This window comes from Erythrolamprus reginae, chromosome 1, assembly GCF_031021105.1.
Source record: "Erythrolamprus reginae isolate rEryReg1 chromosome 1, rEryReg1.hap1, whole genome shotgun sequence".
In the NCBI taxonomy this organism is placed as follows: domain Eukaryota; kingdom Metazoa; phylum Chordata; class Lepidosauria; order Squamata; family Dipsadidae; genus Erythrolamprus; species Erythrolamprus reginae.
In genome coordinates this window covers 13,071,845-13,086,515 of record NC_091950.1, presented here as the reverse complement: position 1 = coordinate 13,086,515, position 14,671 = coordinate 13,071,845, and the positions used below count along the sequence as shown (strand labels likewise).

The window sequence follows — 14,671 nt, the reverse complement described above, 5'->3', positions numbered from 1 at the left end:
TAGATAGATAGATAGCTAAATAAAAGGGAAAACCAAGTCCAGTTGCCTTTTGAAAAAAAAAACCAAAATACTTTTGGGATTTGTCCAGGATGCCATAGAACAGTGATGGGGAACCTTTTTTTCCTCGAGTGCCGAAAGAGCATGCCTGTGCACTATTGCGCATGCGCTAGTGCCCACACCTATAATTCAATGCCCGAGGAGGGCAAAAATAGCTTTCCCCACCACCCAGAGACCCTCTGGAGGCCAGAAATGGCCTGTTTCCTAACTTCTGGTGGGCCCAGTAGGCTCATATTTCACCCTCCTTGGTCTCCAATGGCTTCCCTGGAGCCGGCAGAGGCTAAAAATGCCTCCGTGAGGGCCAAAAATCAGCTGGCCAGCACACACATGCACTTTGGAGCTGAGCTAGGGCAACAGCTCGCGTGCCAGCAGATATGGCTCCGTGTGCCCCCTGTGGCACCTGTGCCATAGATTCGCCATTACTGCCCTAGGATCTCCTGCCTGAGCACGGGGCTGGACTGGAAGATCTCTAGGGTCCCTCCCAAATTGGGCAGGGTCAGCCAGTGCAGAGAATAGAGGAAGCAGAAGAGGGAGTAAAATAAACAAGAGAAGAGTGTGAAGCAACCCACAGTGCCATCCACGTCCATAAGTGTTGTTGTGGTTAGCTCTGGCCCAGCTCCTGCCCCAAGGACTGTGGATGTGGGGGAGACATCCACATGCTGCAGGCCTGTTTTGCCCCCTGCTGGAATCTGCTGATGAAGGCGCCTCTGACCAAGAAGACATGAGTGACAGGGAGGAGGAGAGTGTGGCAGACAGCTCAGAAGGAGATCAATTATCTAGCTCCTCCTTGGATTCAGAACAAGAGTTAATGATACAGCCACGCATGGGGAGAGCGATGCATAGGCAGCAACAACTGAGAGATTATTATCAAAGAAAATGAGGCCACCTGTGGTTGGGTGGGGCTGCGGTCATTAGTGAGGCTGCTATAAAGAGCAGCCTGTGGGTTTGGCTATTGTGGAGGAGTATCTGATCGTTGTGTTTCGTGACTGCTTTACTGACTTTGACCTTTTGTGTGCTGATTTTTCCCCGCTTTGAAACTAAACCGGAGCAAGGTGTGTTTCACTTTGTGAAAGAAGAAGGACTGTGAATTGCCTCACAGCTGCAAGCTAAGTATCACAGAACTGATAAGGGACTTGTACAAATTACCAGTTTGTTTGGAGACGAGTGCTCTTTGCTATACCAAAAGAGGGCTTGGTTTAAGTGAATTTTCATTATAAAGAACATTGTTTTGAATTTTCAAACGTGTGTGTGTCTGAAATTTGTACCTGTGAATTTTTGGGAGAAGTCTACCAGAGAGCCCGACAGAACAAGTGTGTAACCAAAAAATCAAGATAGAAACATAGAAGATTGACAGCAGGAAAAGACCTTGTGGTCCATCTCGTCTGCCCTTATGCTATTTCCTGTATTTTATCTTAGGATGGATCAGTGATGGATGAGCTACCAAAATGTTTACTACCACACTGTGGGCGTGGCTTATGCATTTTGTTTCAACATCTTTCAGTGCAAATTGGGGGCTCTGGGGTGGAGCTCCAAATTTTTCCTACCGGTACTGCGTTCCTGACCATTCCCGTAGGAGCCCATCACTGAGATGTATATATGTTTATCCCAGGCCTGTTTAAATTAAATGAGGACCCGAACTGTGGGGGCAATATGCTGGCTCTGTTAAAAAGTGCTATTGCTAACATGTTGTAAGCCGCCCTGAGTCTAAGGAGAAGGGCGGCATAAAAATCGAATAAATAATTAAATAAAGTTACTGTGGGTTTACCAACCACGTCTGCTGGAAGTTTGTTCCAAGCATCTACTACTCTTTCAATATTAAGTTTGTTCCAAGCATCTACTCTTTCAGTCAAATAATATTTTCTCATGGTGCTTCTGATCTTTCCCCCAACTAACCTCAGATTGTGCCCCCCTTGTTTTTGTGTTCACTTTCCTATTAAAAACACTTCCCTCCTGAAACTTATTTAACCCTTTAACATATTTATCCTACAATTCATACCTTGAAATTAACTCTTGGCATTAACAATTAAGGTCTTTGCAGTTGTGTGTCTGAAATGGAAAATAGAGGACAGTTGTTGAGGTGAAGAAGGCGAACTTGACATACTGACTGGAACAGGGGGGGTTCAAAAGGCAAAATAACTGTTTTTTAATATTTTTTGACACCCTGCCAACCACTGCTTGGGTGGGTCTTTTTTGTGGTTTTTTTTCAGGCCTGGGTGTAGCAATATCTCCTTCCTCTTGTTTTTAGGTATCAAGGCCTGGCCGCTTTTTTTTATTATTATTTTTAACTCACAGACTGAAAAAAAGAAAAAAAACAGAGAGAGAGGAAAAAATATGATTCAGCCACACCCAGAGAGCGACGTTGGGTGAAGTCACATCCCTGTAATGTTGGATCGCCGTATGTGAACCTTGAGATAATTGCTACATGAATCACATCACTGAGCAGTTGCTAGTGAGGTGGACTCATTCTTGAGCAGGTGAGTTGGTGGCAGTGGGATGGAGACAACAGACATTTGTTTTTTAAAAAAAGAATATATATACAGTATATTGCTCAAAAAAATAAAGGGAACACTCAAATAACACATCCTAGATCTGATTGAATGAAATATTCTCATTGAATACGTTGTTTTGTACAAAGTTGAATGTGCACAACAGCAGGTGAAATTGACGGTCAATCAGTGTTGCTTCCTAAGTGGACAAGTTTGATTTCACAGAAATTTGATTTACTTGGAGTTATATTGCGTTGTTTAAGGGTTCCCTTTATTTATTTATTTTTGAGCAGTGTGTATTTTTCCTTTCCATCTTCTCTCCGTTCAGTCATTTCAACGTACTCCAACCTCCTTTGCAAGACTTTTTAAAATCTTATTTTATTCCCTCCCTCCTGCCTCTGGCATCATTGGAAGGGATAGCTGGCAGCCCGATGCTCAGAGAGGAGCTGCGTTCGAACTCGGCTCTAGACCCTGATTGGCTTAACCCTGATTTGCTTGGCAAGCAAGCCATCATGGGTTAAGGGCCATTATTCATTGATGTCCATATTCCAGAATGGATTCTTACCGCATTTCAGACCAAAGGAGATATGTAGATCATCCATCCCAGTGATTGAAAGATGCCCAGCCTCGGGTTATATGACGGGCAGCTCTGTAAATGTTTTAAATCAATAATTTTTTTAAAAAAAATGTTATCTATTTCTGAGTAACAAAATCTCTCGGGCTAAAGAAGGGTTTTTCCCTTGCTTTCTAGTCACTGGTCAAAGCACACAGGGGGAACCCCATCCCGAGGCCTGTAGGAGGAAAAAGAGATAAGCTTTGATTGATTCTCTAACCGCCTATCTCAGACAACTGTCGCATATAGATCCTTTCCCTTAATCCCTCCCTGGAGATTCTGGCTTTGAATTCAGGATCTCTCCCCTTGATGGGTTTTTAGAAATCCCAGGATTGGAAGCTAACTCACTCAGGTTAAGGGGAAAGACTGCAAAATCTCTGCCCAGGATTCCCCTGGGGGAGTGAGGTTTCGCACAACCTAGTCAAGTTAAGACTTAGCTAACGGATTGATTTAACGTTTCGCGTAGTTAATTTCTCCTTCCTCGCTCAGCATAGTCTGCTTCAGCCCTACGGGTGAATTTACAGTTTGATGTAATAATGTGTGAATGCGGAACAATTTGTTTGTTTAATAACTGGGTTAAATGTGTGCTATGGACCCAACTATTGGGCAAGATTTGGGGTTGGCTCTCCCCGTCGAGATGGCCATGGATTTCTTTGGCTTTTGGCTTGAGGTGTGATCTAGGAATCACGGTTTGTCGAACAAACCTAGTTTAAAGTAAATCAGGGTGTTGCATTACGAGCAATTTGCAGCCATCAGGCATGTCCACAGGTTAAGTTGTTTTGTAGAGGTGTGTGAAATGGATTGATTTTGGAAGCAGCAACGGTCAAAAAATAGTGCAGGGACTAAACGAATTCCCCCCACCTGCTGTACAAATTTCTGTTTTTGAAATTAATGTGGCACCAAATCTGTATTTTTTCCCTTCTTCCCACTGTTTTTTCTTCATAGCATGTGGGGATTTTAACACTCGCAATCTTTTATTCTTTTTTTTTGTTGTACTTTTTGTCTTCTCCACCACACCAACTTTAGTAAAATTGGACACATTTTGCAAGCTAAACTATCTATAAATTGAAAAAAACTTCACAAATAAAGGGGGGGTCTGCCTTTTATAATCAAAATAAAGCAATATGCATAATTTTTTTCAGTTCAATTTTCATATCATTGTGTGCAGAAATGTTCAGACTACTTTCCAAGTGAAAAAAGTTTTCAAATTGACCAAACATAAGCACTTCAAATGAAGAATTTTCGGTCCAGGTCAGGGTGACCCAGGAACAGTACAAGTGTGACTTTTTTTTTCCAGCAAGAAAGAAACCCCCCACTCCTCAAAAAAAATTCTCAGAGAGAGAACCCCTGAAATGATGAAAAGTCATGAAATTTCAAGTTTCAGATATGCAGGGAAATTTTTTTACAGGGTCTCAAACTTTGATTTCTTTTAGGATAATAGGACAGCACAGCAGGGTTAAGAGCTTAAATCTGTAGTCGTTCTTTTGGTGGCCAAAGAATTGGCAGAGCTGTTTTCTGCAAGCAGCTCAATTAGAAAAAATGATTTCACATTTTGTGTGAAATTTTCCGTGGATTTTGGGATGGCCCTTCTTAGGTGTTGTTGTTGTTTTTAAAACTGCTAGAAGAAATCCTGTGATTTAGGATAATGGGTTAAAAAAATTTCTTTAAGGATAATGGATTAAAAACTTTTTTTTAAGGATAATGGATTAAAAACTTTTTTTAAGGATAATGGATTAAAAACTTTTTTTAAAGGATAACGGATTAAAACCTTTTTCTTTTAGGATAATGGATGAAAAACTTTTTTTAAGGATAATGGGTTAAAAACTTTTTCTTTTAGGATAATGAATTAAGAACTTTTTTTTAAGGATAATAGATTAAAAACTTTTTTTGTGTGTGGGGGGGAGCTAAGCCATCGGTTGTGATCCTCGGTTTGCTGACTCCGCCACAACTGGTTAGCGTGAGCCAATATAAGAAACCAGCATTTACATATTCGGGTGGTCGGAATGAAGCTTCGCGCTCAACAATAACGAAGCCAAAAAAACACAAAACCAAACCTCAGGTTATGACTAAGCTTGATTTGTGAATGTAAATTACTCATCAAATGAGGGAATTCTTCCAGAGCTCTCTTACTAGGTTTTACAAACCGCACATAAAAATGGTTTATTTATAATGTCCTCCCACCTTCCAGGTGCCTTCTAACCACAAACGAAAATGAACAAATAGAAATGAAACCGCGGCTAAAATTAGCTCGAATAGAATTCTTTACTGACCAAGTGTGATTGGACACACAAGGAATTTGTCTTTGGTGCATGTGCTCTCAGTGTACATAGAAGAAAAGAGACATTTGTCAACACTTAATGATTGTCATAGGGTACAAATAAGCCATCGGGAAATAATATTAATATAAATCGTAAGGATACAAGCAACAATAAATTGATCAATGTATGCAATACCTTTATTGATTTATGCAGAATGTGGGTATAATTTTCCTGACCCTCTAATTATTTTTCGGCTGTGAGAAAATGAAATAGAAGAGAATAGGATAGGATAGGATAAGATAGAATTCTTTATTGGCCAAGTGTGATTGGATGCACAAGTAATTTGTCTTTGGTGCAGATGCTCTCAGTGTACCTAAAAGAAAAGATACCATTGTCAAGAATCATAAGGTACAACACTTAATGATAGTCCGGGTAGAAATAAGCAATCAAATCATATTAGGAACCAATCAATATAAATTGTAAGGATACAAGCAACGAAGTTACAGTCCTACAGTCATTTGTGGGTTATCATCTGAAGAAGATATAGAGTACTTTAAAAATTTCTGGATTGTGTTGAGATGAAGAGAACGACAATGAAACTTGAAGACAGAGAAGAATCTGAATATTATAGTGTTTGGATGAAGTTTTATAACTGGGTAGAAAATGGATATACTGTAGTGAGATATTGAAATAGATCCATATTAAAAGATTAGGAGTGACAAAGAAATTGAGCCACCCAGATGACAAGACTAGAATGTAGGGAGATAGCGTTAATTTTAAAGTGTACACTTATAACTAAAGGATATTGGTTATAAAAATATTAAAAATATTTTAAAAAGGAAAGACACACCAAAAGAATATAAATATTTAGTAATACACTATCAGTTTAATATAAGAGTTATTAGAATTGAAATCACTCAAGAGAAGACTTAGAAGAAGAAAGAGCAAATAGAGAAAGAAAGAGGAGTGGTGGAGAGAGGAAGGAAGGAAGGAAGGAGAGAAGGGAAAGATGATAGATTTAAGAGATGGAGAGAGTGGGAGGGGAATGAGAAATAAAAACAGGAATACAGACTGACAAACTATTAACACAATATAGATGTAGATATAATAAAAGATTAGATAGAATTATGTAATTCTATATGTTATTGATATTATGCATTGATATATGTATGGCTATGAGCTAAGAAAAAATAATTAGAAAAAAAAATAATTCAGAAGCAGTCAATATAAATTGTAAAGATACAAGCAACAAAGTTACAGTCATAGTCATTGAAGGGTTAGAGTTGTGCATGTGTAAGCTTTGCGGTGCCATAGCTGGGTTGGCAGGACCACAGAGTGAGACTCAATCCCCATTCCCCAGCAACTACAGGTATCCTCAGTTTTATGACCGTAACTGAGCTGGTATAACCGGCAGCCTCTCCTTTATAGTCCAGTACAGTGTGTCTGTGTATGTGTGTGTTTGTGCCACAAATAGCTTTGGGAGTTAAGTTTACTATTCTTTCTTTTGTTCATTCTTTTGTTTCCCTCATTTCCATCTCTCATTCTCTCCCTTCATCATTTTCTCATTTCTGTTTCTTTTTCTCCCTTTTTCTCTCTCCTCTTTCTCTTCCTTTCTTCCTCTCTATTTTCTTCTCTACCTTTTTCTTTCTTTCTCTTTCTCCCTTCCTTCCTCTTTCTCTCTCCCTCCTTCCCTGCCTCTCGCTTTCTTTCTCTCCCACCCTTCCTCTTTTCTCTCTTCCTTTCTCTCTCCCTCCTTTCCTCCCTCTCTCTTCCTCCCTCCCACCATTTCTTCCTTCCTTTCTTTTTTCTCATCCTTTCTTCCACTTTTTTCTTTCTCTCTCTTCCTTCCTCCCTCTATTTCTCTCTCCCTATTTTCTTTCTTTTTCTTTCTTTCTTTCTTCCTTTCTTCCTTTCTTTCATATTTGTTTGTTTTTTATTTATTTATTTGTCCGACATCTATGCTGCCCAATCCCAAAGGACTCATGACGGTTAAGCAGTTAAGTTAGTAATATGGTTGTTAAGTGAACCACTGCAGGTGTTAAATTGGTCACACCGTCGTTAAGCGAATCTGGCCTCCCCCACTGACTCCACTTGTCAGAGGTCACCAAAGGGAAATCACACGACCCCCAGGATTCTGCAACAGTCATAAATATGAGACGGTTGCCCAGCATCCAAGTGTTGATCACGTCGCCACAAGGATGCTGCAATGGTCATTAAGTGTGAAAACCGGTCATAAGTCACCTTTTTCAGGGACTTTGAACAGTCACTAAGTGAACGGTGGTAAATCGAAATAAAACATAAAATCAGACTTCTTTGAGGGTTTCCCCCCCCACCTAGCTTTCTTCCTGTCAGAAATTGCATTTTATTCCACTGGAAAACCACTACAAAGAGCCGAGAGGTTTGGAGTTTCTCAAGTGTCTTTGCATCCTCAAGGTCATGTACTGATCAAAGGGAAGAGAGCAGTAAACTGATTGCGCCGCACTATTGGGAAACCATCCCGCAGATTTCTCAAGGCCTTTTAAATAACCGGGGTCGCGTGCTGGCGAAGCAAGAAAAAAGCCGGTAAACTGATTGCGTTGCATCCTGAAACGATGCCAAAACTCAAAATTAAAAAACAGCGTGCTGAACGCCTGGAGAAAAGGCTTGGAAACATTGCCGGATTCTATTGCAACATTTTTAAATCTGCTTTTTGTTTTTGTCCCACCCTCCCTTTTCTTCTTCTTCTTCTTCTTCAATTTCCACCAGGCTTCCTTCTTGCGGTCTGCGGGCGCCACTACCAGGAATCGTTCTGCAACTTGGCTGGGCGAAGAATTTAAAGGTGGCTGGTGCATCGGTTCCTCTACGTGGAGATGCCCGACCGGACTTTGTGTCTTCCAATCCAGCTTCTCGGAAGACGGATTCGGACACCTGGGTTTTGCAACCTGTGTGTGTGGCTGCTGTGCTGAAAGATACTCTCTTTTCCTCCTCCGGTAAAGGCAGCTGTGGTGTCGGTTGCCACGTCTTTCTCCAACCACAAGCCCACCTGGGTTTGTGCAATTCCTGGTTTGAACAATCATTTCTTTCCTCCACAACATGACAGACCAAAGCCAGCTGTCCTCCTTCTCCTCCTCCTCTTCCTCCTTTTCCTCTTCCTCTTTCTCCTCCTCCTCCCTTACTTCTTCATCCCCTACTTCTGCCTTCAAGCCACCTCTTGGCTCAGTCCGTGGCCAGCGGTCCTGCTCCCTCCTGACCGCCACTGAGGACTTCAACATCATCCTCTACCATTACAACCTCACCGGACAGCTGAGCCACCGGCGTCCCGAGGAAGGCCACCTCAACGCCCTCAAGATCATCATCATCGCCGCCAGCTGCCTCATCATTCTGGAGAACCTGGTGGTCCTTCTGGCCATCCTCTTGAAGGTGAGAAGCCGGCGTTGGATTTTCACCTGCCTGGCCAGCATCTCCTCCAGCGACCTCCTGGCCGGGATCGCTTACTTGATCAACCTCTGCCTGTCGGGCCGGTTGACCTTCCAGCTGTACCCCTACATGTGGTTTCTCCGCGAAGGCATCCTCTTCATCGCCTTGGCAGCCTCCACCTTCAGCCTGCTGGTGACGGCCATCGAGCGCTTCAGTGCCATGGTGAGGCCCATCGCGGAGAGCGAGTCCGTCAAGACCTGCCGTCTCCGGAACTACATTTTCTTCTCCTGGTTCTTGGCCTTCGTGATCGGACTGCTTCCCTTGATGGGATGGAACTGCATTTGCGACGTGCCGCGCTGTTCCACCTTGCTGCCCCTTTACGCCAAGAATTACATCCTCTTCACGGTCATCCTGTTTAGCATCATCCTGGTGGGCGTGGTGAGCCTCTACTGCTCCATCTACTGCTGGGTCAGGAGGCGGGTCAAGCAGGGCTTTTCCAACGGAAGCCGGAAGAGATCCCTGCGGCTGCTGAAGACGGTCCTCATCATCCTGTTCACCTTCCTGGTTTGCTGGATCCCTCTCTTCCTGCTCCTGCTGATCGACATCTTCGACAGGAGCAAAGCCCTGAGGCTGCAGCAGGTCTTTGGCTGGTTTGTGACCTTGGCCGTCTTCAACTCCCTCATCAACCCCATCATCTACTCCTTGAAGAGCAAAGAGGTGAGGAGAGCCGTGGTGGAGCTCCTCTGCTGCTCCTGCATGGCGGCAGGGTGGCAGGGCCCCCGCGGCTGCCTTGCCCCCAGCGACCACTTCCCCAGCTCCTCCACCGAGGTGGGCAGCTCCTTGAAGGTGCGCGAGAGCTTCCGCAGCCCCGTGGTAGAGAAACGGGCCACCAGGAAAGAACCTCTCTCCAGCAACTCCAGCGTGCTGAGCGCTTTGGTGGGCCAACCTGATGCGCAAGGTTAGAAGATAGGCCTTCTTCTGCAACATATCTTTGAATGGCCGATGCCCGACGATGAGGGACGTGGCTCAGTCCATTGCCCTCTCCGTGACCAGTGGCCAGCCAAGGCCTGAAATGCAAAGGACGTCCTGTTCCGAGCACGTCTTCCTTGAGCAACCTCGACAGTGCACGTTCTGAAGTGGTTCCTTGTTCTTGATTTCCTCAGCTGATGTCACACCTGCCTTCCCTTCCATCCTGCTCTTTGGCCTTGATCTCTGACCTACCTAACCCTTTGCTTTCACCAACAGATTTCTTGCGGGACCCACACTCTTGGGGTCTCTATAGGAACGTGACTGAACCTCAAAAGCTAGAGCTGCATATTATCCCACGTTACTTTATCAACATGCAAATTCTTCTAACGGGTCTGAGAAAGATGAGGGAAACTCTTTTGTTAAGATAAGAGGACAGGGCGTTCTCAATTTACGTTTGGTGGCCATTCAAAGTCACAAAGGCACTGGGGGGGGAAAGGGACATTGTGACTGTTTTTCACACTTGCGACCATTGCATCTCCACAATCACCTGATCAAAATTTCAGGCACTAGGCGATTGACTTGTATTTAGAACTGTCGCAGTGTCCGGGGGGATCACGTGATCCTCTTTTCTGATCTTCTGACAAGCAAAGTCAACAGGGAAACACCCGATTCACTTAACAATCGCATTACTCATTTAACAATTGCAGTGATTCACTTAACAACCACGGCAAGGAAGATAATAAAATGGACCAAAACCCACGCAACAACTGTCTCACTATTGTGGTTGCAAACCAAAGACTACCTTGGGGCATTCTTACTGGATTGATACATCCAGTATTTTTTTTTTTAATTAAGTTCCAGCAATCGGAACAAGATAGATAAGTTTACTTCAACTCCAACAGTACAGAGGGACAATATCTGTATTTTATTAAGCCTTATTGTCCATCCATCCAGATGCCAACTGAAGTGGTCAAGGGATTATTTCAATAGAATTCTGTATCAATAGAATTTTTTTTGCGCCATGTGTGATTGGAAACAAAAGGAATTTGTGTTTGGTGCATATGCTCTCAGTGTACATAAAAAAAAAGATGTATTTGTCAAAAAATCATGAGGTACAACACTCAATGATTGTCATAGGGCACAGATAAGCAATTTCACACTTGTTTTAAAAGTTTCAACAATTACAGCACTGGCCAGTTCTTTGTAGAAAGTACAGTAATCCCTTGCTACTTCGCGGTTTTAAATCCATTAAAAATTCCTGCGGAAAACGAGGGATCAGTGTATTTTCAATGGTATATATATATATCGACTAAATCCCACTGCTAAAATACTGTATATGTTCTTTTGCCCTATGTAAGGCAGTTGAAGTTTCTTAGACTGAGTGTATTTTTTGTTTCTACAAAGTATTCTTTTATTCATGCACTGCATTTGTCTTGCAAACCCTGGTAAACTGAAACAGCCATGAATAAGAAATCTGTGTATATATGTATGTTTTCCTTTTTTAAAAAAACAAACAAACATGCCTTCAAAGTTTCTTCTTGAAATGGCAAAAAAAGTTAAATAAATAAGCTAAAAGTACTATGTGTGGTCAGAAATAGTCAATTTTGTGTTTTGTGTATTGGGAAGAGGGACAAATGCAAATTTCCAAGTGGTTTTTCCAAACTCAATAATTTTTAAGGTTGTGGGCCTTACGCAGAGGTAAAATCAGTAGCGGGTTGCAGCCGGTACGGCTGGGATTGGGGCTCCGGTAATGAACATGGAGAGGTGCACTCACCTCCGCACCCCGGACGCATGCACGCGTGAGATTTGGCTTCACACATGCACAGCAAGCAAAATCTCACACGAGGGCGCTAAAGCGCGTGAGATTTTGCCAATTTTTGCCGTTTTTTTGCTTCTGCGCATGCGGGGAAGCACAGAAATTGCTGAAAATAGGCAAAATCTCACGCACGAGAGCATCCTCATGTGAGATTCTGCTTGATGAGCATGCGCAGAAGCCAAATCTCACGCCGACGAGCACACACATGCCTGCTGGTTGCGCATGCACCTACGACAGCCCAGAAAAGTGTACCTGTAGCAGCCAGTAAGTACAACTCCACTTGGGTGAAATGCAGTGAAGGGCTACCAAAACTTTTACTACCACACTGTGGGCGTGGCTTATGCATTTTCTTTCAACGTCTTTCAGTGCAAATTGGGTGCTCTGGGGTGGAGCTCCATTTTTGCTACGCCACTGCGTTCCCCCTCATCCAGGAAGCAGCCCACCCCTGCTGAAATGCTACCAGTTCAGCCAGCTTCAGGCATACCGGTAGTGTTGGCTGCCAGTGGTTTGGAGAGCCAGTAGTGCAGAGCAAACCTCTGCCCACCTACTGCCATTTTCTTTTTTAAACCCTCTGCGCACACGCAAAGCTTTCTGTGTATGCACGTAGGGTGAAAAAGCATGTGCAATTTGCACAGCTTCTGAACTGGTAGAGAAGGTAAGAACATAAGAACCTAAGAAGAGCCATGCTGAATCAGGCCAAAGCCCATCGAGTCCAGCATTCTGTGTCCCATAGTGGCCCACCAATTGTCCTTGGGGATCTTGAGCAGAAAGAGAAGGCAAGACCCTCCCTTTCCCTTGACCCCCAACAAATGGGACCCAAGGGAATCCTGCCTGCCTCCACCAACATAGAGGTGGCACATGGACATACGTTTCAACAACCACTAATAACACTTGGCATCCATGAATCTGTCTAATCCTGCCTTGAACCTCTCCAGGCTGACAGCTGTCACGACCTCTTCTGGAAGGAAATTCCATAAACCAAGGACCCTCTGGGTGAAGAAATATTTCCCTTGGTTTGTCCTCACTTTCTTACCTATGAGCTTTAGGGAGGGCCCCCTCGTCCTAGTATTGTGTGATAGAGAAAATAATTTTTCTCTATCCACCTTTTCTATTCCATGCAGGATTTTATACACTTCTATCAAGTCTCCCCTTAAACGCTGTCTTTCAAGGCTGAAGAGACCAAGGCGTTGCAACCTGTTATCATAAGGGAAGGGCTCCATTCCTTTGATCTTTCTTGTTGCCCTTTTTTGCACCTTTTCCAGGTCCATTATATCCTTCTTGAGGTGCGGTGACCAGAACTGTACACAGGACTCCAAGTGTGGTCTCACCATCGATTTGTATAGAGGCAATACAACACTTACTGACTTATTTCCGATTCCCTTAATAATTATGCCAAGCATGGAATTTGCTTTTTTTTACTGCTGCTGCGCACTGGGTTGACATCTTCATTGAGCTGTCCACCAAAACCCCAAGATCCCTTGCTTGGGTTGTCTCAGAAAGTTTGGTCCCCATCATTTGGTAGGTATAATTGGGGTTCTTTGCCCCGATGTGCATAAATTTGCACTTGTTTAGGTTAAAATGCATTTTCCACTTTGTTGCCCACTCACTCAATTTTGAGAGATCCTTCTGGAGCTTCCGACAATCAGTTTTAGTGATTGTCGTCAGCAAACTTTGCTACCTCACTATTTACTTCTACATCCAGATCATTAATAAATAAATTAAAAAGTAAAGGTCCCAAAACTGAACCTTTCTTTCTTTCTTTCTTTCTTTCTTTCTTTCTTTCTTTCTTTCTTTCTTTCTTTATTTATTTGATTTGATTTGTATGCCGCCCCTCTCCATAGACTCAGGGCGGCTAACAACAGTGATAAAAACAGCATGTAACAATCCAATACTAAAACAACTAAAAATCCCTTATTGTAAAACCAAACATACAAATATATCATGCATAAAATTGTAAAGGCCTAGGGGGAAAGAATATCTCAGTACCCCCATGCCTGATGGCAGAGGTGGGTTTTAAGGAGCTTACGAAAGGCGAGGAGGGTGGGGGCAATTCTAATCTCCGGGGGGAGTTGATTCCAGAGGTACCTTGGGGTACACTGTAAGTAGATTTCACCGCTGTAAACTGTAAGGTACAGTAAGTAGATTTCACCGCTGGCCTTATGTCTATTCTCAGTCATCCAAGACATGGTTGCCCCAAAGATGCTTTTTTTTTTTTTAACGTTTTGCTTCCCATCCAAGAAACTTCTTCAGTTCAGTCAGAACAGAATTTGCTTCTTGGATGAGAAGGGAATCGTCTTCGAGGAAAAACAATGTTCAGTTGAAAAAACTTTAGAAAAAAAGCACCTTGGAGCATTCTGGCCTTCAACTCCCAGGAGGCGGGCTGGGACGTTCTGGGAATTGAAGTCGACACATCGTCAAGTTGCGAAGGTTAAGAAACATTAAGAAATTTTAGCAATCAATGGATGGAAAGTACGAATTGCACAGCATGGCGGAGAAAGGCCCGATTAGAACATTTTGTGCTGTACAAGTGTGTTCCTCGAAGTTTTGAGAAATTCCAAGGGAACATCTTTTCTTAAGTGAGAGGAAATGTAATTTTTTTGGATCTTACATTACTCATCCATTTACAAAAGATTATTTTGCATCCGGAGCAGCTGTTGACCAATACTCACCCATGATGTTGTAACTCTTAGCGTTTCCTACTGTGGAATAGGATTTTATAGGTTAATCATACAAAAAGGTACAAGGACCCCAAAACTTTGGTGCTTGCAAAGTACACTGCTCAAAAAAATTAAAGGGAACACTTAAAAAACAGAATATAACTTGAAGTAAATCAAACTTCTGAGATCAAACTGTCCACTTAGGAAGCCACACTGATTGACAATCAATTTCACATGCTGTTGTGCAAATGGAAGAGTTGTGCAAATGAAATATTCAGTGAGAACATTTCATTCATTCAGATCTAGGATGTGTTATTTGAGCGTTCCCTTTATTTTTTTGAGCAGTATATTTACAAACTATATATACAAACCGTTCCATGCATCTGATGCAGTGAGCTGCATTTCAAAAAGTGTTTCTG

At 42.8% G+C, this 14,671-nt stretch overlaps 1 protein-coding gene across 1 annotated transcript; it reads left to right on the top strand.

Moving 5' to 3' along the window:
• Nucleotides 1-2,498: 2,498 nt before the first annotated feature.
• S1PR4 (sphingosine-1-phosphate receptor 4) lies at nt 2,499-11,354 on the top strand. The gene is made up of 2 exons (XM_070732232.1): nt 2,499-2,531; nt 8,160-11,354. Exon 2 carries the CDS (start codon nt 8,487-8,489, stop codon nt 9,771-9,773), a length of 1,287 nt encoding a protein of 428 aa, XP_070588333.1. The 5' UTR covers nt 2,499-2,531; nt 8,160-8,486; the 3' UTR covers nt 9,774-11,354.
• The last annotated feature ends 3,317 nt before the right edge of the window (nt 11,355-14,671 follow it).